Consider the following 25,864-nt stretch of genomic DNA (forward strand, 5'->3'; position numbering starts at 1 on the left):
TACTGCTATAGCGAGAAGAAAACTAGTAAAATCAATGTACTGTAGTTTGGGAAATATTAGTGCCATTTAAGGTGTAGTTCTTTGCTTATAACCAAAACTATTAACTTAACAATTAACCCAATAAGACTTGTTATCTTGATGTCTGTAACCATTCATGTTGGTAAAATGAAGCCAATGCTGATATGTTGATTTTTAATATCTTAGTCAGTAGCTAATTTGTGTTTTGATCACTATTAACAAATCTGTATGTATCTCATGGAATTGCGCATCTTAATATGTATGTATGTACGTACACTATAGGGCAAGAGAGAAGCAGTTGGAGAAAGAGATACATGAAGCATCTCAAGCCAAAGTGACCCAAGTGTATGTTATAAACTGTTTATGTTGCAGTGTTAGGGAAAATGACTGACTTGCATGTATACACATAAGACTTTGCAAGAGAAATCAGGAAATGTCCCTTTTCTTTCAAACTGTTTTCCCTCAGTTGTATGTACGTACACTGTGTGTGCTAGCTTAAATCGTGTTTTTTGTGGAGTTGACTATAATGGGTGTGTGGTAATTTGAGTACTATAATAAGAACTACATTATGTACTCACTGTCAAACCTGGAGAGCTATGTATGTATGCCTATATGCACATACGTATGTAGAACAATGTGTTACTCACTAAATGAAAACCCGCCATGTACATGCATGTGTTCTATTTTGCTAATAAAAAGCACTTGATAAAAATCCAGTGCTTATTTTAATGAACATTTTATTTTCTTCAGTATGAACTGAAAGAAGCTACATGCACATACGTATATACCCCAGCTCGAAATATTGTGCATGTTAGGATGCCTGTTTACTGTAGCATGAGTGTTCCATGTATGTGAGGTGCATGTATCATGCAACATGTATGTTACAGTGAGGGGGACATGCGTGTACCATGCATGGTACATGTGCAGTATTTCGAGCTGGGACTGTATACACCATTGTACAGTACTTGCTTGCTCATGAACTATTCATTTCCATATGTAGTAATCAGTAATTTTTGAAATTCCAAACTATTTATCAATTCTTTTCTTACAACAGGAGTAGGTCACAGAAGGGTAAGAGGACCAGTACTAGTGACGATCATGCTCCTGATTTTGCTAATGATGTTAAGTTGCCATCAATATGTCCTGCAGTTAATGTTTGTTCTCTGGTAAGTTTGAAGTGTCATATGTGTTTGTGTGGTACTGTAGATCAAAGTTATTGTGATTATCAATCAATATTGAAATTGTTATTATTTTCTTGCTATGATACAACTACTGTACTAATAATTGTGATAGGCAATATACAAATCATGTGATACACTTGACTAGATGTTGTTATTAACTAACTACTATGTTTGCTAGGATGCTCATGATGGAGAGATCAGTGCTTGTAATTTCAGTAGTAGAGGAACTTACTTTGCTACTGGAGGATCAGACAAACTTGTTAAATTATGGAGTGTTGATACAACCACAGGTGTGTGGTATGTGTGTGTGTGTGTGTGTGGGGGGGGGGGGGGGGGGGGTAGTGGTAGTGTGTGTTTGTGTGTAGTACTTACTGAGCTGTTGTGATATTTCATAGACAGTATGATATTCTATACTTGATGATATGGCTTAGTTAGTTATTTCAAACGTCTACTTCTAGATATACAAATAATTTTAAAACACTTCACTAAAGTTATATCAAATTTGTTTTAGTGTGTTTAGAGCAATCCATATTTTTCATGTGTACACTTCTTCATAGCAAATAGACTGCAGGTGCATGGCTGGTTTCCTGAAACCCTAAAAGTGTTTATATGTTTGTACGTATATTTATTTGTCTTTACGCATCCGCATGAGCGAATTGACATGCCAAGCAGCCTGTATGTGAGAAATGAAGGCTATATGGCACCAATATTAACCTTAATCTTCCAGGTACATCGGCAAGCTTTTGCTATGAGGCAGTTGATTTGCACCTAAGGGCCTACAAATGTCTATGAATACAGATGTAATCACATTTTAAAAGTTCATTGCTTCAGGCTTAGCACGTTTGACTGTTCCTTTTTTACAGGAAAATGTGCAGCAAAACACACTTTAATTGGGAGTAATGCAAGCATCATGTCTATTGTGTTTGATGATCTGGTACGTTAGTGATTATATTATGTTGAACTATCAGCCTGTAAGGGTCTACTATGTATGTAATGTGTACATTAATTTTGTCAGTGATGTTTAAAGATTTAGTAGAAACAACAGCATATTCTTAATATTAATGTGACATTTTGGTTGGTCCTTGACTTCTGAGAGAGAAGACCTCAGCAATAATTGTCCTACAATTCTTATTTGTTTCCAGTGTTCATTTTAGAAGTTGCATGCCACCACATCCAGTTTGTGAGGGAAGACTGTGTGTATAATGTAGAGCAGTATAATGACATACATACGTACATGTATGTATAATACCATATCTTTGTTATAATTTTGTACTTTTGTTTGTATGTATATGAATAGGAGAAATACGTTTTAGCAGCATCAAATGACTATTCAGCTAGACTGTGGTCAGTTGCAGAGTACAAGGCTAGGGTGAGTACTACGTACTATACAGTGTATGTTAAGAACTCTCACACAACTGTTGTGAGTATAAACAATACAGTGTTGCCTTTTTGTGTAGCTTTCCCATAATATGAACAAGTCTGAAGAACATTAGGCTACATATGTAGTAGGAGTCATCATACAGTATGGCATGTATGTACGTATGGTAGGGATGATGAAAGTTTTGGCTGTGATGCCCAAAAATGTTCATTTCCTTTAAAGCCAATGTGGCAGTATTGTTTAGGCATAACCAATTAAGCCCATAAATGTCTTCAGAGTGACTCCAAACCTTTCCAATGAAAAAAAAATTTACTGAATTTTCTGTTAATTAGCTTGACTCGACTATGATTAAGGATACTGGCTTGATTTCTGTCTTATTAGATGTTACATCGGCGGAGATGTGCTTTTTGCCAACCACAGCAGCTACAATACATTCATCATGGACTTACCTTTGTCCTCCTTTGTGTCCCGTTTATTTCTCCACTAAGTGTTGATTTGCAGTAACGTGTCATGGCTTTAGTGCTTTAATTTCTGTGGATTGATTGCAGAGGAGCTTTTCCTACTGTTTTTCATTTGGTAATGCTTATAATTAGTGAAATGAATAAGCTTTGATTATCCAAACTTTTTGATTACCTGAACACATCTGAGATCAGATAATCGAGGGAGCACTGTACAATACATATATGTACATACATACACACAACATAAATGCGCATGCACAGCACACACACTGACACACACACACACACACACACACACACACACACACACACACACACACACACACACACACACACACACACACACACACACACACACACACACATACGTATGCATGCACGCACACACACGCACACACACACACACACACACACACACACACACACACACACACACACACACACACACACACACACACTCAAAGTGCATGTATATATACAAAAATATTATTTTATTTGTCTACAGCAAACACTGACTGGTCACGGCAATAAAGTATTGTGTGCAAAGTTTCTGGATGACACTAAAGTGGTCAGTTATCAGCAGTAGATGATGACACTGCAGTAGAGGTGTACCGATAATCGGATCGGCTAAAATATCGGCCATTGATATGGCATTTTTTACCAATATCAGTATCGGTACAGAACAGTAGGAGGACCGATATCGCTACCGATATTTAGACAGTAGCAATAGTTTGTATATAAGCGGATTATGCATTGGTTTTCCATGTGGCTGTTTAGTGCCAGTGGCTTATTGCTCTCTCTGAAACAAACGCTACGCTACGAGAAGCCATATAAATACACGCGATTGTAGTGTTTGTTGCTGAAAAGCTTATCATGGTCTTTACAAATGAAGCAGCTATAGAGTACCTTGCAATAAAAGAAGGGTCACAGGATAACCAAGGAAACTTGCTGTACCAGCTTTCTCACAAGCCATTAGAATGCAGAGTAATGCAGAAATATCCGTTTAAGGCTTCATGGGAGTATACATAAAAATGTTTGTGGGTGCCTAATTGTCTGGATTGCACAATAGAAACCCAAGCTGTATACCACCACAGGCAGAGTATGGCATGCACATGTTGTATAGTAGGTAAATGTACACTTTTAACTATAATGCAAATATCGGATCTGCTATCGGTTATCGGCTTCTTCTGGTGGCATCAATATCGGATATCGGTACATGCCAAAAACTCATATCGGTACACCTCTACACTGCAGTAGTGACCTCATGTTACAGGTGACTGGCAGTCATGATAGAACATTGAAATTGTGGGATCTGAGATATAAAACATGTAAGTACTGTAGTTGTGTTTGTATCGTGCTTTGAGGGAGTATACCTTTAGGTATAAAATCCTTGTATATACAGTATGTAGTGACAAAAGCTAATGAATAACATATTGTGAGATTAGCAGATGTGTTTTGTAGGCTGTTGTTGGAATGGATGTCTCTTTCTTATGAATACCAAAGTGTCATTATTAGATCAGTATCAGCCATTTCCCCCCCGAACATGTATCGGTATGGGATTGGTAATGAAAAGGTGACATTGGTGCATTTCTATACAGTAATAGCAAACTATAGTGGTTCATCAAGACACACGATAGTGTGTCGTATGGCCCAAGAAGCTGGCATGTAATACCGTGAGTATATTGACAGGAAGAAAGAAAACGCGATTTTCACATATTCATAGCTCTGTGCTGCCTTTACGTAACAAGATGATTTTTGCTGTGGACACACCTGCCAACATCAGTACTCCACATTCCAAATTTCAACAGAATCGTGTCAAGCATTCCTGTGATATGAGAAAATTGGTTTAGTTTCTTGATTTTTTTCTCTAGAGCTGTCTCCTTTTTCTTTGTTGTTTTGCACACTTACAAAAATTTCCATAAAACACGAATACAATATCTGATTGCCTTGAAATTTGGCAGGCAGAAGGAGGATATAAAGGTGCATCTTGCTACTAAGTTTGGCTGGAATACGATACCAATCAAAGAGTTATTAGCAATTTTTTATGAAAAATAAGACCAATATGTTGTCATGCCTACAGGGTAAACCGCTTATAGGAAGAAGCTGAAAATAGGTACGTGGATAGGTTAACTATTAAACCTCAAACTTTTTGTGGTTTGAAAGAAATCAAGCTACAGACCACGAAGATACAGCAAAACTACCAACAATGTGTAACAATTACAAGATCCAGATTAGCCAATAAAAGGCAAATAAAATACTTGCTATACACATACCAGACAAACGGCTCGGTGGAATGATTTTAAAATTGGTGTACAGGTGGATTAATCACCTTAGAAAGACTCTTCAATAGTTTAGAAGAATCAGAGGTAAAGCAGCAGAGTTTTAACACGAAAACCAAGTCATTGTAACAAGTGAGAGATCGAGGTACTCTAATACAGCAGTCATCCTAATAAAGCAGTCACCTCTTAGCTAGAAACGAATCACCCTGTAGATATATCAGCTAGAAACTGTAGAGAGATCAGCCACAAACAAATCACCCTGGAAAGAGATTAGCTAGAAATTGTAGAGTTTAGCTAGTCACAAGTCACCCTGTAAAGAGATCAGCTTGACGAAGTCACCCTGTAGAGAGTTCATCTACCTTTCAAGTCACCCTGTAAAGATTTCAGCTAGAAACAAGTCACCCTGTAGAGAGATCAGCTTGATGAAGTCACCCTGTAGAGAGTTCATCTACCTGTCAAGTCATCCTGTAAAGCGTTCAGCTAGGAACAAGTCACCCTGTAAAGAATCCAATACAAACAATGAGAGTTTCAGTTACAGTTCAGTTGTGTAAGAAGTCACCTTATTACCTACATGATAATCATTCATTTGATTCAGTATTAAACATGCAAATATTTAATCAGACAAAAAGCTATTCACACAATTATAGAACTTTGCGTGGGCAAGATCAAAAATAAATTTCCTAAAGCACACTTTAGAGCAAACAGTACTTTATTATCCATAAAGAGTGCTTTATCATAATAAAGCACTCTTTGTGGGTAATAAAGCACAGTTTCCCACATGCTCTAGTATCACAGCCATTTTTTGGCTACCACTTTTGATTTCACAACTTTTTTCACCCTGGGTTTTTTGGGGGCCATGCTCTTTTTTTTACAACTTGGCTGTTTTGGCTTAAATTACTCTTATCTTGAACACAACTTGGAGGTAAAACCTGTGGGCATACACTTTACAATTTGACAGATTGTTTACTAACCGACAAGTAAGGAATATTTATTAGTTTTTGAATCATTTCTGACCTTATATGTACATATGTGCCAATCTCAGGTTCAAAGACATTGTTTGCTGGTTCCAGTTGCAATGATGTGGTTGCTGGAAAAGGAATGGGGTAAGTACTCAACTCAGTAAAGTAGAAAGCCAATTTTGCCATGGAGGGAGTGCACATGTAAATAAAAGATGTGCAAGGCCAAACATTGTTTCTGTGTAGGCCAGATCAATCATAAAAGAAATGCGAGAAATGTAATTGATAATTGATCAATAAAAGGATAGCATGTGGCACAGGAACAAGAGAAGTTATTGTGATGGTAGTAAATTAAAAAGCCGCTCTGTTTGTGATACTCTATTAAAATCTGTGCTTAATCTAATAGAATGCGTGTGCTTTGTGTGTTTGGGTATTGATGCTTGAATGATTGACTCTCTTCTGTACTTTTATAGATTTTAAACCATAGTTACGTATGTGTTTAAAAGCCTGGGTTTTATTTCTTATAACTGATTTTGGACAAGGCATTCAAATAAATCTGGTATCCATTCAGGCCCAGGCATTTGTTTCTTAAGAGTAGTCTCATGGTACCCTACACCAAAATATCGTATTGTATGCTTCATCCATATACTTTATTAATGATGAGGTTTAATTTCTGTAGGCGTATGATCATCAGCGGACATTTTGACAAGAAGATCAGATTTTGGGATATACAGTGAGTCTTGCTGTGTTGTTAAATCACTACATGCCTTACATCTTACTGTTATTTCAAATATATTGCGGAATTTGTGGTGGAACCTTCATACGATTATCTACTATATTATGTAAACACATATGTAACAATAGTAGATCCTCAAGTCATCCAAATATCTGTATTCCTAGAAAGGTGATTTTTTGGATACAATGGTGTAGCCAGCCCTTCAGGGATGGATGGGTACACTCACCCACACATTTCTCCTCATGCAACTATCTAGCACAAACTGCAAGTCCATCCTTAGTGGACTCTACATACTGTACACTTGTTTAAAACTGTTTCAAAAGTGCATAAATGTATCTAGCTAGCTAATAACATGCCACACTACTGTTCCTGTAGCTTATTTCACTAGTCTAATGTTACTGCATGAATGATATAGAAGCTAGAAATGAAAACTGAATTATTACACCTCTTTGTCTTGTTCTCTTTTAGCTCATCTGCACTTGTACGCAACCCATTCTACTCCAGCCTGACTCTTAAGATAGTTATATGGGCTTAATTCAGTCACCACTGAATCCGTTTTCCGGCATTTCCAACCAACTAGTCTAATGTAGTAACATCAGAGAATTTAGAATTTGTTAATCACTTTGGCCACTTATCACCTCACCAACAGCAGAATCCATGTTGCTCCTCACAAATCAGTATTCTGCGGATGTAGAAAACTGGATTCCTTTTTCCTCGTGTCCGCCTAAAACTTGGATCACATGGTGCTGTGCATTAAATAGAAAGCATCAAATACTTAGATCATGTGATGTAATCATTGAACTTGTCTCAATATGAGCTGTTGATTTACAATGAAAATTTGGGTATGTACTACTTGTTTCTTGTTTGTAATTAGTGAACGGGTGCCGCTGTCCTAGGAAAATTTGGGTGGGCACATACCTACCCAAGCCCACCCTTGGCTACACCACTGTTTGGATAACTAATGTCCAGAACTCCATCCACTTACTCTAATAGAAGCACACTATTGGCAAAATACTGTAAGTGAATACTCAATTTTGGCTTTCAGATAATCAAGGTGTGTTCGGATAATTGAGGCTGGAGTCCACTGCATGTATAGGTTCATATATGTGCAAGTGAACTCTGTTCAATAGAGCCTGCTTTTATGAAATCCAAGACGCTCACCCATTTTAGACTTGCATATAGGACGGAACACAAATCTCTGCTCCTGCAGTGATGTACCAGACCTTCTCAAATAGTTCTCCAAATAAGTAACTGGACAGGTTGCCTTGCCACTCCTTGCAATAATCACCTCGTTCCCCTTCCTCAGCTGGTCTGTTTTACTATGGGGAATCTTGATCACCATGGCATCTTCTCTGATAGAAATATCACTGGTTTTGAGTTGAATTAACTCGCTGAATCTGAGGAACCCTGCAAAGACAACAAGACATGCAGTGGTTAACCGCATATTGGCCAGAGTGCCACTCTGTCTTGTATCATCTACCATTTGCTCCAGCATCCTAACAGTAGCAGGAGTTTTCTTTTGGACTGGCCTAGCCAGCATTCTCTGTAACCCTTGCAAGGTAGCTTTTACCAGTGGAGAGCCTACGGGGGACATCAACCCTGCAGTGGAGTGTATCCATGCCAGAGCATTACAAGCCTCCTCTGCTGCTGACTTAGACTGCACTGTCTCACCTATATGTTGGAGATACAATGCAACATGGGCTTCTTTAGCTGGCAGCACTGGTAACTGGTGCTGAACTGTCCAGGATTTCCACCTCCTGAAGGCTCCCAAGTATTTCTTAGTAGTAGAGTCTGCTCGGCTATGGAGCACCGTGTTAGGAAGCTTTCCAGCAGCTCTTGCAGTGTAGGGTCCTGTAGCTCCCTCAATTCTAGCCAAGGTGCTTGTGAGAACACTTCTGCAATACACTAACAGACATCAGTGAATTCCAGCATACCACCCCCACATATTTCTCCATTAATTTCCATATATGATCTCAAAATTACTATCCAAGATCAAAGCCTTTCATAGGTCAACCTAAATGAGTATTTTCCTTGATCAACCCCTTAAAATGACTCCTGAGTAACTTTTATAATGCCTTATGCCTAAACCCAGTGACTGCTTTTAAGATGAACACCAACACCCCAGGCTGTGACCGTCTAGGTCAAAACACCAGCACTCCAGGCTGTGACCATCCTTAGGTCAAAACATCAGCACTCCAGGCTGTGACCGTCCTCAGGTCAAAACATCAGCACTCCAGGTTGGCTCACAAAGAAAACACACACACACACACACACACACACACACACACACACACACACACACACACACACACACACACACACACACACACACACACACACACACACACACACACACACACACTCAGCTGTGATCTTGCTTAGGTCCGGAACTAGACCCTCCCCCCATAGTCAAGTTGAATGTACCTGGTAGTTACAACCTGAAATGAAGACCCAATTGCATATAAAAATAGACTACCAACTAAGCCGTAAGGCCATAACTGGAGTATTTGGACAACTTCCTGAGCAACCTTCTATAAACAGGCCCTCAATTCTGGGAAGCTCTCTAACCTCTTTCACAAACTCTGCTGGATGGACCCCATCAGGGAAAATCAAAAGCCAAAAGGGTGCTGAGATCCATCGAGGAATATCTAGTGTCCCCTTGGCCCTTGTTACTCTGGCATGCTTCAATAGTCTGGGAACCAGGAACAGCGGGGGGTACCACCAGTTGGTATCATGGCCCCAGTCACATGTGAATGCATCAATGGCTTCAGCACCCGGACAGTAATAACGAGAGTTAAATCTTGGGACTTGGTTATTACACCAATCCGCAAACCTATCAATAGTCTGTGGGCCCCACAGTCTGTCTAGTTCTTTGAATACTATAGGGTTCAATGACCAGTCGGTCATAGTCAGTGATTCTACTAATGTAGTCCGCTATCTCATTATCTGCCCTAGGTATCCACTCTGGTTCCAGCCGGATTCTGGCTCCCACTGAGGTCTCAAAAATTGCCAGTGCTTCCTGCTGTAGAATAGGTTTCTTGTTGCCTCCTAATACTATCCTCACCACATTTTGATTATCAGTAAACCACCTAACTCTTTCATTTTGTAGCTTTGGACCAAAGGACTCCAGGACTAGTCTGACTGCTCTAAGTTCTCGCCATATAGAGCTTTACTGGGCCTCTTCCCTGGACCATTGGCCATTGGCAATGAGGCCCCCATGCTCCACCGTGTACCCACCAAATCCAGTATCACTTGCATCAAAGAACACTACCCTGACCGCTGATGGTTTGGGCCATTAGTTCTGCCCATTAAACTCCCTTATTTTTGCCAACCAAAACTTTAATTCACTCTTAGCTTCCATGGAGAGCGGCAATTGTGCACACCATGATCTTCTAGCATTCAGAACTGTATATAGACTACGTGTCATTAGACGCGCAACTGGCCCTATGGCCATTGACATGGCAATTAATTTACCAATTGCACTAGCCAACTTCCTGGCCGGGACAACAGGCTTCTCCACCAATGATTGTAGCAGCTCACATGTACTCTCTAACTTTGAATCTGGTACTACCAGCTTACCCAATTCCAGGTCAATTTCAAAGCCCAACCAAACTAGTTTTTTTCACCGGTGTCCACTGAGATTTAGCCTCATTGACTACCAGGCCAGCCTTGCTCAGGTCATCCTGTATCTGTCTAACCACCCTTCCTGCCAATTCTGTGTCTTTAACTGCCACAATGCCATCATCTAAATACAGGACAACCCTTAAGCCTTGGCCTCTCCAGTATCCAATAAGGGGTCTCAACAGTTTAGTGAAGGCATAGCATGCTGAGGACAGACCAAAAGGCAACACTGTAAAAACATAATATCAGGTCTTACCCTGCAACTCCCATGTGAAACCCAGATATGTTTGGTGTGCTTCAAATATATCCAAATGGTGGTAACCAGATTTCAAATCAAATTTCATCAAGAGGTCCTTTTTTTCAAACATTAGCATGGCAATCCTTACGTCCTCATATTTAAAATGATTCTTACGTAAGAACTGGTTTAGGTGCCTAAGGTTTAACACCAATCTCCGCTTACCCTCATGGTTTGATACCACTGATAGGGGACTACACACCACTGGTTTTATTGGACCTCCCATACACACCTATTATTTAGCAGCTCCTGTACACTCTCTGAAACAAAATCAAGGTGGACTTATGGTTACCCTGCTCAAATGGGGTTGGCATGTAATGTAGCGGCAATCTACAACCATTTTGAATCCAATCCAATAGTGGGGGTGGAGCCTTAAGGACTTCAGACCAGAAGGGGAGGAATTGCCTAAGCCTACCCTGAACATCAACTATCTGTTGGGTTGTGGTCCCCAGTTCCTCACATTCCCATGACCTAGTCAACTCCCAATCATTTTCCAGGCTTGAAAACCCTAACCCAAAACTGTTTAGTGGCTCCCTAACCCAAAACTGTGTAGTGGTTGTAGCAGGTAAAACTGTATCACACCCATGGTTATCAACACCTTCTTCGTGGAGTTACTGAACTGTGCCATCAACACCTTCTACTTGCCCTTTCACATTACTAGGAGCCAACCCTTGTCCTTTGTCATCTACCTTTGCAACATTGCCTTGACCTTGGTGTATGGCATCAACAGCATTCAGGGCAACACTTTTCTTGGGCTTACTATCAGACACACACATTGTGCCACTGGCCAGCTGGCAAAAAGGATATGGTTGCTGGTTCCTGGGGCATGCTCTTGCCAGATGACCCCACTGAGAACACACGTTACACCGCCCAATTTGTCTTGGTTTTGGTGGTCCTGCTGGCCGCCTCCTTGCGCCTCCATCGTCAGACCTGGCTGTTCCTTCCAACTTTGGCTTTTTCCTAGCTGATCCCGCAGACGCTGTGCATCTACGCTTAGCATCTCTTTCTTTTCTAGCTCGGAAAAGCCGCTTCTCGTCATCTGAGTCGTCAGCTAACTCATCGGCTATACACTCAGCGACTACTCCCCAGTCGGAGTGGTCTGCTATCCTGATGAGCTTCTGGCGAAAGCGAATCTCCTCTTCACCTTTTTCAAGCTCCTTTTTAGCTTGCTCCAGAGTTCGCCTGGAAGAGTCGTCGCCGGCGGTAATCTTATCTAACTGCTTCTTGGCTGCCTGCACTTGGTCGTCCACCTTGTCATTAAAGCTGAACTGCTCCTCGCAGCCTTTTTTCTTAAAACTGTACACTTTCTTGTTCGGCTTGTCTAAGACTTGCTGGGAACACGTCGCTTGGGTTGACGTCATCTCCAGCTGGAACTGGGAGAGCTGCTCGTCTAGCTTGGCTGTGAACTATCGCTCGATCGTCGTGGAGAGGGCGGCTGTCATCTGCTGGACCTGGTCTTCTTCCAATGCCATCTCCGAATGTAAAATATAACTTAAGCTAATCTTCTTTCTTAGACGCTCAATACAGTAACCCACTTGTGTATGAACATGTGGCGTAGAGTGAACTTTAACACCTGTAACAACCCTTTTAACACCTACAGTCACGTGAGAGAGGCTCACGTGACCACCAATAGTATTCATACGGGAGCTTATTTTCTGTCTAATTCATTGCATTCAACCGACAGAAAATACATTGCTCTCAAACTACTCTAATTGAGCAGTCACTGGTATTGTGCAAATAGTAAATAGTTACTACAATGTTTCTATGGTTACTAGGTCTGGTTCAGCCAATGAGATCACTCTTGCTGGAAGGATAACATCACTGGACCTGTCACCAGGTATGTAACTTTTAATGCATGTAGTAACAGAGCTCATAAGCACTACATCTTGTAGTAGCATTTATGGGCTCCTCCTAGCTTGTAGTGATTTGCCTGTATCAGGGACATAGGATGGGATATGTAGTATGGGGTTTGTAGTATGGGGTTACATGTGAAATACTGTAGGATTTGTAGTAAACTGCAATTAGTGCTTATACAAAAGAAAGTATTGGTTAATTTGCTTTAATACACAAAGTAAAATTTAAATATTCACAATTTGCTAATTTTGTACTATGACTATTGTGATCTTACATGTATGCAATTGAGGTAATATTTTTACGTTTGTGCCGTTATCTAACTGAAGACTTCATGGAATTTACATAAAAAGACTGTCTTAATTTACATTTCATTATTGTTACAGATGAAAGATTGTTGTTGTGCTGCTCACGAGATGATACCCTAAGGCTAATTGACTTGAGACAAAACTCCATCAGTGCCACATTTACTGCTGATGGGTTTAAGGTCAATGTGGACTGGTCTAGAGCCTGCTTCAGGTAACAGTGTACTGTATATGTTGTACTGTGTTTTTGTACATAACTAATCTTAGTGATATTAGAACTATCTGCCATATAATAATGGCATTGTTACACATATGTAGTTTAAAGAATTATGCATCCTTGTTTATATGCATGATCTAGTTTATGTAAGTGATCTATTGACCACTAGTATTGGGTGCAATTTACATTCAAAAATTACGGGTACTAGCTCAACTACATTTGCAACTCCATGAGTGGAAGATGGAGCCATTTATGCTTCCAGTACAGTGTACCCTTAGCAGTGTATGCATGTTCCTGATATGTTCGCACCATGTTACCTTTATCTACACATGTAGTCCTGATGGTCAGTATGTTGCTGCTGGTTCGTCTGATGGAACGTTGTTTGTGTGGGAGACTATCACTGGAAGTCACAAGAATCCTAAACAACACAGGTAATGTGTATGCCATATATGTAAATTTTTAATTTGGTGCATGTTTGAGGATTACTCATTCCACAAGCATTACCATTTATTTGACGTAGAATCTGGGTAGTATATTTTCTTTGATAAAGTACCGTATTTCTACAAATATAAGCTGCGAGAAATTTTCACGAGACAAATTTTCGTGTTAAAAAATTTTCACCTGTGTCCTCAAGTGACGAAAATTTTTTAACAATGAATTACATAACTTTACTAATTCTATACGGCCATTTTTTGAGAAGCAGAACGACAAGCAGCGAAACTGAAGTGTGGCATCTCCGTTCCATGGAGGCTGTGCCTCAGATTTAGAAGTTGTCCATCACAAATCAAGCAATGGACTGGAGTGGTAGAAGCTCATTCCATGCAACTTGCATATTTGTACATATATACTTTATTTAATGTGTCCTGTAGTAGCTGTCTATCACAGAATGGCATCATTACCAACGTGCAGCGAAATAGACGAAGCGAGACGAACCCCTCTCAGGGAGAAATGTTTTTAAAAGACTGCAGCAGGCATATGCTTGACACGCCAATGGCCAAGCCTCGATCCAGGTGGCCAAAAAGTAGTTTACCGAATTCGTTCAACTTCTCGAATATTACGTTGGTAAAAAATTTTCGTGTAATTAATTTTCGTCGGATGCTACCTTCGACGAAATATTTTTAACGGTTTATAATTATAGAAATACGGTATATAGTAACAAATGGTTTCTGGTAGTGATGTCGACTGATAGTGACATTGCTTTTCAAGATGGTGGTAGTTGTTGAACAAAGTTGTTATACAGTGGAACCTGTGTTAGTCACCTGAATTAAGCGGTCACCTTTATGTAACTGCCACTGTCACAAGGTCCCAAGTAATGACTTCAATAACGTGGCACCACGATTAGCACCAGTATTATAATTGTCACACTTCCTACCTTTCAATGAACACTATCTGTCTGATTTCAAAGCAACATTCTCATCAAACTCAGCTTGCCGTTTTTGTACTAATAAACAGTATAATATTATGGTTGGTGCGTAATAGTGATTACTTAGTCATAGCCACTAAAATGCTGCTGACCGCTTCTCCTCTATAACAACCACCTGTATACAAAGGCCAAAACTTTCTGGTCCAGAGGTGACCGTTATACACAGGTTACACATTACTACTCAATTCCTGGTCAGCAGAAATTTTCAAGTTTTTAAGCTCTGAGGCTTTTTTGCAATGCAAGCCTAATATTCTTACCCTCATTTTTTGTGATATTTATTGTTTTTTGCACACTTTATGGAAGTATTTTCTATCATTGCAGTCATCCAGTTGTAGCATGTGCTTGGCATCCTAATGGACAAGTGGTTGCCAGTGTTGAGCGTCACAAGAAGATGATCATCTGGAAGAGATAAATTGTCACCGTTATTATTGATATTTTACTTTTGTGCATTTTACTAATGCAATTTGGTAATTATTATACTTATATAGAACATGTTGGAATATGTATAACTGTATGTTACTAGATTTCCTCTCAGACTGTTTTGTTCAGTTATGCAGGATTAAAATATGCTTACATCAGTTTATGTGGTTTGTATAGCTGCATGGAAGTACTTAGAAATTTAGTATGTGTTTTTGTATTATTTAATGCTATTGACGGTGAGCACAAAGTCTTACGCATATAAAATTCTATCAAATGCTGTAGCCAGACAATGTGGCAAATAGTACGTACTATATGGACTTATTTATTAGAGTGGAATGGTTATAATTTGAAGGACTTAACAGTGCATAACCATTTTTCTGTATAGATGGTAACTGGTGTTTTGACACTGGAAGCTAACATTGAAGTGAAAGCACCTTCTCTGAAGTGTATGCATGATTTATACTTTTAAGTTGCAAAACTATACAACTTGTCATTTTAGCTAGAATTATATCAAAATAATATAACCCTGCATACTATGGTGCCAGATACAGGCTGGTATATGTGCTTGACTGATCATTCACCTTCACTGTCATAATATTGTCCCACAAGATGTTGCACTATATACAGTTTCATTACCAGTGTTAAACAGTTAGATTTTGTGCAGGTATTCAACAGAATCTGACATTTCTCAGTATCTAAGGTGACTTATAATTGATAAAAATTATGCTGGTCCCGTGATCATCTTGCAAGTATACCATAAAGGATTAAGGCTCATCAAATATCTAGATCATCTAGCTGGACAGAGCCGGAGTACTAATAGTATTGTACATGGTATATGTAGGTTGAAATTTTTATACCAACTTTGTACAAACAATAAATGTCCAAGTTATATATGCTGCACAAATGTAGTCCCACATCAGTACAGATTGAATCAGTAATTGGTATATAGGCCTAGCCAGAAGAAAGCTTGGGTGACTCCCTTATAGTCTCATTGGACTCAATCAATGATTTGTTTTCAAACTGTTGCAGTTTCTAGCAACCACAAGCTGTTAGTAAGTTTACTTTCTAAGAGAGGCTGCTGATGTGATTGTTGAACCTCTAAGCGTTACAATGAATTGCTACATTCTGGAATTATCTCAAAGAAATGGTAACAGTCTGTGTCAGTCTCACATAACACCAGTCCATAAAGGAGTAATAAACCTCATCAAGGAGCTTATCAACATGACAAACCTACAGGAGATAATTTTATTCTAGCTACTGTGGATACAAATACTTCTCATCTCTATATATAGAGGCAATTCTGTATGTGCTGTTTTCTTAGATTTATGGAAAGCTTTTGATTCCCTTGATCACTGCAGTTTGCTCCAACAGCTGTTATCACTTGGAATATCAATCACTAGCTATTGGATTTAAAACTATCTATATAACTGCTCATCATCATCATCAGAGTTAACACTGTGAAAAAAGAGGGATATAAGATGGTATTTCCAGTGGCTTATTGAATACAAAAAAGCTTGATATAGCCTGTATTATAAGTTGTGCCATTTGTTTCAAAATTATGCACTGGCAATGGTGATAATATCGACTCGGTTTGATTATAAACCGAGTCGGTCCTAAAATAAATCGACTCGGTTTTGATTGCAAACCGAGTCGATCCTAAAATAAACCGACTCGATTCTGAAACTAACCGACTCGATTTCAAGTAAAGAGCCTCGGTTAAAACCGACTCGATTTTTAGTCGAAATTAACTCGATTTACAAATCCATGCAAATATTTAAATCGCGAATTTTTGTGACACTTGTATGCGCCCATTAAAATAATTCATTCAAACAGTTGTGGGTGTACTCTAGCTGTGGCTGTACTCTAGTTGTGGAGCCAGTGGTACAAGGACTACGCGGCAATAACTAAAGGTATGAGACACACTTTAGGGTTTTGTGTCATGTTGTCCAGCGTAGTAAAATATGCTTTCAATATGTATTCAATCATAGATAATATACGTAATAAAGGATTGGCAACGCGCCTATTAAACCTGTAGTGACGTCACGTACAATCCTCGTTACGGTTCGTCATCCAGTTAACGCGCCCTCTCACCCGTTGCTAAACGCACTATAGTATGTTCACGTTGAGCTGAATCCTGAAAAACAGCTAAAAAATAAAAGTGGATTTTTTCTCAACAGAGTTAACATTTCAGCCAACCAGATGATTATTAGTTAACAGCAAAGGTGTCAACAACAGACATGTATGGTTTGGCTCCATTACAAGTTCAGGAAAGGGCTATAATGGACACTGTACTTATATGGCTTCCCCATAGGAAATGTATTGTGAAAATTTTGATTGGCTGTAAATATTATGTCAAACATTTGAACAAAATGATTTTGAAATATTTTTAGCGGGTTAAGCAGTACTACAAATGTACCAAATTTCAAGATCGTGTGTAATTGCATCCATGAGTTATTAAATGTTTTTGAGGATTCAGCTCAACGTGAACATACTATAGGCTGCTTCATTCCTTGTACCGTAGCAGGGTACTACTGAGTAAAGACGTAAAGCTTAGTTCAAACGAACGTACAACTACTAAGGTGAGTATCTGATGTAATAAAATAGTGGAACACACTGTCAGTTTTAACCCAGCGCAAGATAAGGCCCACTGCTTCATGGCTTTTCACAGTTTTGGAGTTTTAACAAGGACACTGAAGTGCTTTTTTCCGAACAATATATAAAGAACTAATCGTAACCATTAGTAGAGTGTCATGCTTTGTTTTGTGTAGGCGTACCACTTACCCAAACTATGGTTTGAAGCTGTTTCATTGTGCTGGGTTTTGGAGTTTTGTCGTGGTACCATGAGGAGAAGCATCAAGTTACTATTCAGCACAAGAGAGCTTAATGTTATGGTGGTGTTATGCAAATATGCATGAGCTCAAATTCAGATGTGGCATTAACCATCAAAGTATGTGAAAATGGGATATAAAAAGTGTAGTGGAACAGAGCATGTTATCAACATGAAGGAGCTGTTGGTGGTAAAGAGTAGTGTATCGTGACTTCAAGCTTAGACAGGGAATGATGAGCTTATCTATAAATGTAGCAGCTCACAGCAAATACCATCCACTGGATATCAAGTGACGTCCTTGTGTTTTGCCACAAAAATAGACATTCCCTTCAAGTGCTGGAAACTAATGTGGACTAAGTCTAGCTAGTTCACTTTGTTATAATAACTGATATAAACAATGGACACATATTATACTAGTTATCTGAACTCCTAGGCACCACCTGCAGCTCAGATACCTGATAACTGAAGTTTGTACAAAATCTCTTTACACAATGTTAGTCAATTGCAAAGTATGAAAAATAACTTCTCTAATAGAACACTCGCTACTCTAATAGAGTATTCAATTTTGACATACAGGTTTGGATAACTGAGATTCCACTGTACACCTGTAGAGCATTTGCCAGTAGGTCCCACATCCCAGTGTATAGCAGTCAAGGTAATCATGACTGTTTTACATTCAATGAACTCAAGCACTAGTAGTAGTATTCATATCAGATAAAACACCAGCAACATCACAACCCTCAGAGTCACAAATGACATGGGACTCTCACACACAATCTCATAAAGAAATCTTAAATTCTGAACTCTGGAATCACACAAAATCAGTGAGGCTTCCAGGTCCAGGATGGCTTGGAGTTAGCTAGATAAATTACTGATGGATGTTCCATTGATTGATCAATGCAAAGCATACCTGCATCTCCATTGAGGCTGTCGGCTACTCCATTTTGTGCTATAATAGAAGTGTGAAATCCAAGTAAAACCTAGATAAAGATTTATATTATTGAAATTCTAACAAACACTAGAAATCCCTAAACATAACAATTTAGAGATGTTGGTTGAGAGGTCTGTCACTCAGTGAAATTTTGTTGATCAAAGTTCAGAAATTTGTCAAACGATTACTTTTTTCAGATACTTTCACATACCTAAAACAACAGCCATTGCGAGATCTTTCATGTAAATATGGCCCCTTGGTATGGTTTCCTACAAACAATTAGCCCCAGACAGTGTTGGGAAAGTTACTTTGAAAAGGTAACTAGTTACATAATACTTACAACTGAACTATTTAGTTACAGTTACATATTACCCATAAACTATAATAATATTACATGTTATATTACTTTGTGTCCACAGCTTTAAGTTGTCACGTGTGAAACTACCACTTTATCACATGACATGATTGCGTTGTTGGACAATGTGCAGATCTTGGTTATAAGTAAGAAGCTGGTGAATAAGCTTCATTCAGTAGGCTTCGTTACTTCGTTGTGGCTAGGCGTTACTCAGAGGATAACTAACGAGATTAGCAATTTTGTTACTTGTAGTAATAATATTACATAATATTAGACTCGTTACAGTAACTATATTACTTAGGTAACACGTTACATTTGTAAGTAAAGTAATTTGAGTTATATTACCCGTTTTTATAGCGTATTTCGTTATTACTTAGTTACCACAAAAGTAATAATATTACGTAACGCGTTACTCCCAACACTGGCCCCAGATATAAAAGGAAATCTCATCATTGAAATTTGCTTACTGCACTATTTAGTTGTTCACTTTACATGGTCATAGCACACAGTAACAGTTGTCAACAGCACATGCACTATAAAGATAGCTGAATTTCGAGGATTTTCTGAGTGACTGACCCCTGGCATTGGTGACCCTAGTCACCCACGCAATACGACACACATGTGAACAACACAACAAAAACAGAATGGAGCGTTCAGTGAACTCTTGTCCTCCACCACACACATACACACAGCCTAAGCCGGCAGCTGTACCTATTGTCACCCAAAAAAAACCAACACTGGGATGCCTGTGCACCACTCAGGCACTATAGTCTTGTGCAGAATCCTCCTGGGACTATATAGATCTCACAGGGAGAGGTCGCAGAACCCAAAGTTCCACAACAACCACTAAGTTGAGACAAGGACAGTGAGGCAGCATAGCCAAGTGGCTAGAGCACTAGCCTGGTAATTGAAAGGTTCCAGGTTTTTTGAAATTTAGTGTTTCCTTGAGCAAGAAACTTTGTTCACACTGCTCCAGCTGTATACAGTTGGGGACCTGGTGAGCTGTCACAGCAACATCAATGGGTACCTGGCGTTTACTGGGGAAGCAAATTCCCAATATCCATCTCGAGCTCTCCATTAAAAAAACATTGCCACTGGATATATAAGGTATTTGCTGCTGAAGCCCTAAACGAGCATACAATCCACATAAATCCTGGTTTACATAGTCCATCCTTATTATGACCTACTGTAGCTGGCTACCAGGAGCGCATCGAATCCTTGATAGAATTCGATGCTCATGTGAAACGGTAAGACTCCACGACTCACCAAGTTGCTGCCGCGCCCAAAATCCGCTGGTTGATAGCTCGCTACGATCGATACTGGTTACATGAGTAGTTCCTCTCTGTTATTGGATAGCGAAATAACAGCACTGGGAACGATAAAGCGGAGCATTCATGTCGGGTAGCCGTATCTATGACAATAGACGCGCATAAGTTACATAATAAGTCACGCGACCGTAACGAGGATTGTCTAATAGTTGCTATGCGCGTTGCCAATCCTTTATTACGTATATTATCTATGATTCAATAGACCTTATTCACTGAATTAATTTCATAGCGCTCATAACCCGTTGCGAAGGAGTTGTCCGCCAATATTCGCCATTTGCAGTACCAAAACCATAGTAACATCAACAATTCTCCGCCAAATTCGCCATTTGCAGTACCATAACTATGGTAACATGATAGCAACCGTTGCGCTCGCCCAGTTTTAGAACTCAAAATGGCGTCCGAAAAGCCATCACCATGGTAAATAGGGACCCTTGTATGGCTTCGCGTGACATCAGAGGGCGCTTACTGTTCTAAATGAATAAGGTCTATTAAAGTGCACCCGCACCACACTAAAAGGCCATGTTAACTGCATTACTGGTTAGTTCAGCAGATGGACTTAGCGCTGTAGTAAATAATTATTTTGAAGTATGCCTATTGTATAGAGGATCCGAAAACACAAATATTTATGGGATGCCATTAAATCTGATCTTATATCATGTAGAAATATGTGAAATAATTGATGCTCTTCTGGACGTATGACTTTTTGTAACTCGACTCAGCAATGGTTATTAGAGACTGTTCGAAGAAACAGTGAAGGAGGGATATTTGTCAGTATATATATAGTAATAAAATATCCAGGGCCGCCAAGAGAATCCAAGAAAATTTAGGGGGCCTGGGGCAAATCAAGAGTGTGGGGCCCTATAACTACAGTTAATGTAGCTTTGGGACCAGGGCAAATTGCCCTAGTTACCCCCCTGTAGGCGGCCCTGAAAATATCCAGTGCTAAATTTTGGAGAAAAGTCAGTATGCTTTAATCATCAAGGAGTTTTTGACCAAATGTGAAATTCGTTCCACAGTCACAGTTAAGCAGCTTTAGCCACAATATTCCACAGGCAATATGGGTGTATAGTGAATAAGAACAAAAGCCGAATTGCAGTGGTAGTTTTTGAGATGCTAATAGAACATCCCATGTTTTGTACGTCCATAGTGACCTAGGTTCCGTAAAACATCAAAACATCACAGCTATTACATGACATAAGTTTCAATGTAATGGCATGAGTGTGGTAACAGAGGATTGTGTCTGGTTCTATAGAAATAGATAATTACAGGCCTTAAATTAACATGTGGTCAACAGACAAAATCTGCACAAATAGCACAATGTCTGTACATAATTAGTTTTGGGTGGACACACATGTCCTTGCAAAACCAATAGTGGTACCATAAAAGTGGGATGGTATATTTAGCGGAATGGCGGAATTAACAGAAACACCAGAATCATCATTTTTACAGATTATGGACAGTCTTAGAACACCCATCAGAAGTTAGCTACTCACTGTTACATATATATATACAACTCATAGAACTCACCACGATTAAAAGCTCATGGTCTTTGTAGCACCAATTTTCTATCTTCTTGTAGCTTAACATCATCTATGACCTTCAATTCTTATAGTGTGGTCATACCTCACCCCAGACATGGGTCCAAGTACATGAGTACTTATACTTAAGTATACTTAAGTATAGATTTGAAAGTACTTGTACTTAACTTAAATACTTCCTTAATTTCTCCAATGTACTTGTACTTATACTCAAGTACTTGTATGTACTTGAGTTTAAAGTACTTTTAAGTACTTGTAAGTACTGCACACGTTATACGTATTTTGTACACAATGGGTGTACAATGAGAACAACAAAATTGTATGAAGCAACTTCTTGCAATTATTTTAGTGCCTTCCTCAACCTTACTATGTATCGTGTAGCCATGATTAATGATGTCATAGCATTCCGGCAAACAAAAGCAATGCTGCTATTTATTTTAAGGGTTTAAGAGAGAGAATGGTTGACAAAAACTTGAAAGTACCATGCCCCTAGGCACACTTACATACTACAATACACTGAATACAGTATATATTTTGCTACAGCAAATGTACTTATACTTTACTTAAGTACTTCCAGCATGTACTTGTACTTTACTTAAGTACTCTCTTGATTGCTGCTGGAGTACTTGTACTTGTACTTGGAAAATTCAAAAGTATTTGTACTTTACTTAAGTACTTGTAAATGTACTTGGTCCCATTCCTGCCTCACCCCTCACACTCCATAGTTTGAAGCACATATTACTAGAAGCGCCTTTAAGGGGGGCACTTATAATTGAAAATCTGTAAACGCCACCCCGAGGCTAAGCCTGACCATTCAATACCAATTGTTCTGCAATTCAAAATGTGGTAATCAGTCAAGAACATTCTAGAATGCTCTTATCGCATGTTTGGTACCTAGATAAAAGGCACTTATAGTAACATGCGCTTTAAAATATGGTGTTATAATCAATCAATCAATCAATCAATATGATATGTTAATTGGAGAGTGATGATCAATAAATCATTAAATCAATTGATGAGGCTTGAGATAAGTCTACAGTCTAAGAATTGACTGCCACAGATGATGGCAAGCTGCAAGAAGACAGAAAATTGGTACTACAAAGGCTGTGTGCTTCGATTAATCGTGGTGAGTTCTATGACCTGTATTTATATACTTAACAGTGGGTAACTAACTGGTGATGGGTATTCTAAGGCTGTTCATAATCTGTAAATGATGATCCTGCTGTTTCCGCCTTTCCGCTGAATATACCATCCCCATAAAAGCTGATGTGCACACGTTTGTTTGTAGTGCTAACAATAACTGTCACTTTGTTGCTAGGAGATACTACTGTACATTTTCCCAACCCAAGGATTTGCCAATGCCACCTCCCCTTTGTGTACTGCTATCACCAGCAGCTGTAATGACCACAGCCTGGTGATATGTTGCAGCTATGTGGTTGTGTTTAACCTCAAAACTTTCAATGGAAACTCCCTATTCCATTTCCAGCAGTGTATATAAAGTGATTCTCTAGCTGATGTCTATACAATTTGACTCTATGTCTGTACATTTGTGAATATGTAAGGACATTTGTCCTTAACACCTTAAAAATTAAATTAAGGCCTAAATTAAGTAATAAGTATTAGCTACATAACTTCTCCTCAATTAGTGTGTAGATTACTGAGTTTTGATCTGTAAATGGTCATAGTGTGGGTCTAAACAGTGTCATAGTGAATCATGTGTCACAGTCCAATTCATGTTTTCATAGGGCAGAAGTGACATGGTGGAATCCAAGATTGTGGACAAGAGGAGTACAGAGCCACCAAGAAGTTGAGGGGGTTGGAAGCATCATAAGTGCCATGAAAATTATTAAGATTCCAACTCACTAAGGTGGTAGCATTGAATTATAGCAACAGCACTGAGTGGTGACCATCATTTGTCTGCCCTCGAACGAGGATTCGCTTTGTTGTTTTTGTAGTTCTGTGCACTTCCCAAGTCAAGCACAAGAGACTACTAGCTTGTATACTGTATGCTAATTTCTTGGCAGACTGTTCACACTAACTCTCTATTGGGACTCCCCTCTACAAGAGAATGGATCTAGAATATTACTTAGGGGTGGGATGGTAAGGAGTACTAAATTTGCTGCAGTAAATATCGGAAAGATACACTGTTCAATAAAATAATTCCCAGAATTACTATAGATATAAGGAATGAAAATGTGTCCGTAAATTCTGAATGAGTATCCCTATAAGATGCCTCAAGAATTAATATTGTATTTGTGCATGTAAATGTAAACCTGAACATTCAGTTTGTACTGTAGCTGAAACTGAGAGTATTCATTACCGTATGTAGCTGCATTTATGTCAGTACTTGGCTTTGGAATGGCTTTTAAAACAATATAAATTCCTATGTATAAGTGCCTGAAGGTATATAGAATTTCAATTTTATAATATAGTAATGGTGACATAGTTGAGCTCAAGAAGAAATCGGAGTTCAATACCGATGGTCTTAGGACTTTAATTTTACAGAAATCGAAGTTCAATACCGCACTTTAATTTTACATGACGGATTCTTCATATCCATCAAGCAGGAGGTATTACAGTATCCTGAGGTTCAGAACAATTATACTCGTGTACATGCTTCCAGCCTCCTCTGCAAGGATCTGCAGAACTGTATAAGGACACAAACCACACTTACCAGATTACTTTGTAGCTAGTGTAAACGAATCGTAAGAGTAGACAGATTCTCATGTATATGTATATTTCAGTAACACATTACACAGTGCAATATTTTATTGTACTACCATGAAATCATGAATTTTTGATTGTAATTTTGTGTGATAAGGCAATGTTTGTCCTACAAAATTTAAATCACTGTGCTCATGTATGTATAGCTGGAAGTGTGGTGAAATGTACTAGGCATCATAGGCGGTGGAGACAGGGGGGCCATGGCCCCCCCACTTTTTTGGCATACTGTTTGCAAGAAAAGATCGAGATACTCTAATAGAACAGTCAGGATCTGGATGCTCTAATAGAGCAGTCACAGTATTCAGAGAAGCAGTGTAGCAAATTACTTAGCTACGTATGTGTAGTTATAAATAAGGAGATGTAATTGGTGGAGAGCAGCTATTATCAGGAAGTTGTGACCTTTTTTTTTTTTTTTTTTGGTCTTCAACTTATAGCAGGCCTGACCCCCTCACTCTTTGGCCTCCTCCACCACCCCTGCTAGGCATGCATTCAACCATGCAGTAACAATATTTGTACACTTGGTGTAACCTGGCAAATATGATTAACATAGCCAAGTGTGCATCTTACTAAGTATATCATATCTAGCCTAGATTTTCAAGGTTGAGCAATGTTGCTAAAAATTTTTTTTTTTTTGCGGATTTGCAAAGAGTCCCAAAATATATTAGACTGTGTGGAGTTCTAAATATTTCAAGGCTAAAATATTTGTTGGTAACCCCTAAAACCACAAAATCAGCAAAAATTTTAGCAGGTCACCATGCAATACTATCCCTGTTTATCTACCAACTCAATGGTTGTGACGTAAGTAACATCTGTACCCAAGCATCTATAATTTCAATAAGTGCAAGCAACCTTCGTGAGTGCTCTGAAGATGTCAATCCATGGCATACAGAAGCCTGGTGCATCCAATCTTCTTGTTTGAACACTCATAACCAGTATATGGGACCCTTAATTGGACAAGAACATTCAGCGGGCTGCCTGTTGCATTGTGTGTGTCTGCCATGCTGAACCATCTAGGATGGC

At 39.0% G+C, this 25,864-nt stretch overlaps 1 protein-coding gene and 2 long non-coding RNA genes across 4 annotated transcripts in view; 2 read left to right on the top strand and 1 right to left on the bottom strand.

The window, feature by feature from the left end:
- The window catches only part of LOC136267102 (autophagy-related protein 16-1-like), a 27,417-nt gene extending 12,113 nt beyond the window's left edge, over positions 1–15,304 (top strand). For both annotated transcript variants that reach the window (XM_066062167.1, XM_066062168.1), the window contains 13 exons: positions 301–363; positions 1,073–1,184; positions 1,378–1,489; positions 2,063–2,133; positions 2,497–2,568; positions 3,544–3,606; positions 4,312–4,366; positions 6,360–6,420; positions 6,953–7,006; positions 12,701–12,762; positions 13,163–13,295; positions 13,634–13,729; positions 15,043–15,304. In XM_066062167.1, the coding sequence (XP_065918239.1) occupies positions 301–363; positions 1,073–1,184; positions 1,378–1,489; positions 2,063–2,133; positions 2,497–2,568; positions 3,544–3,606; positions 4,312–4,366; positions 6,360–6,420; positions 6,953–7,006; positions 12,701–12,762; positions 13,163–13,295; positions 13,634–13,729; positions 15,043–15,133 (1,045 nt within the window). In that variant the 3' untranslated portion in view covers positions 15,134–15,304. The remainder of the gene's footprint in view (positions 1–300; positions 364–1,072; positions 1,185–1,377; positions 1,490–2,062; positions 2,134–2,496; positions 2,569–3,543; positions 3,607–4,311; positions 4,367–6,359; positions 6,421–6,952; positions 7,007–12,700; positions 12,763–13,162; positions 13,296–13,633; positions 13,730–15,042) is intronic.
- A 1,634-nt stretch (positions 15,305–16,938) lies between these two features.
- LOC136266296 (uncharacterized) lies at positions 16,939–24,927 on the top strand. The gene is made up of 2 exons (XR_010706039.1): positions 16,939–17,051; positions 23,866–24,927. It is a non-coding gene; the product is annotated as an uncharacterized lncRNA (long non-coding RNA).
- On the bottom strand, positions 18,332–20,772 carry LOC136266862 (uncharacterized). Its single transcript, XR_010706336.1, has 3 exons — positions 20,521–20,772; positions 18,879–20,379; positions 18,332–18,827 (listed from the first exon to the last, which is right to left on the bottom strand). It is a non-coding gene; the product is annotated as an uncharacterized lncRNA (long non-coding RNA).
- Positions 24,928–25,864: the final 937 nt, after the last annotated feature.

Source organism: Dysidea avara, chromosome 9 (genome assembly GCF_963678975.1).
Source record: "Dysidea avara chromosome 9, odDysAvar1.4, whole genome shotgun sequence".
NCBI classification, from domain to species: Eukaryota; Metazoa; Porifera; class Demospongiae; order Dictyoceratida; family Dysideidae; genus Dysidea; species Dysidea avara.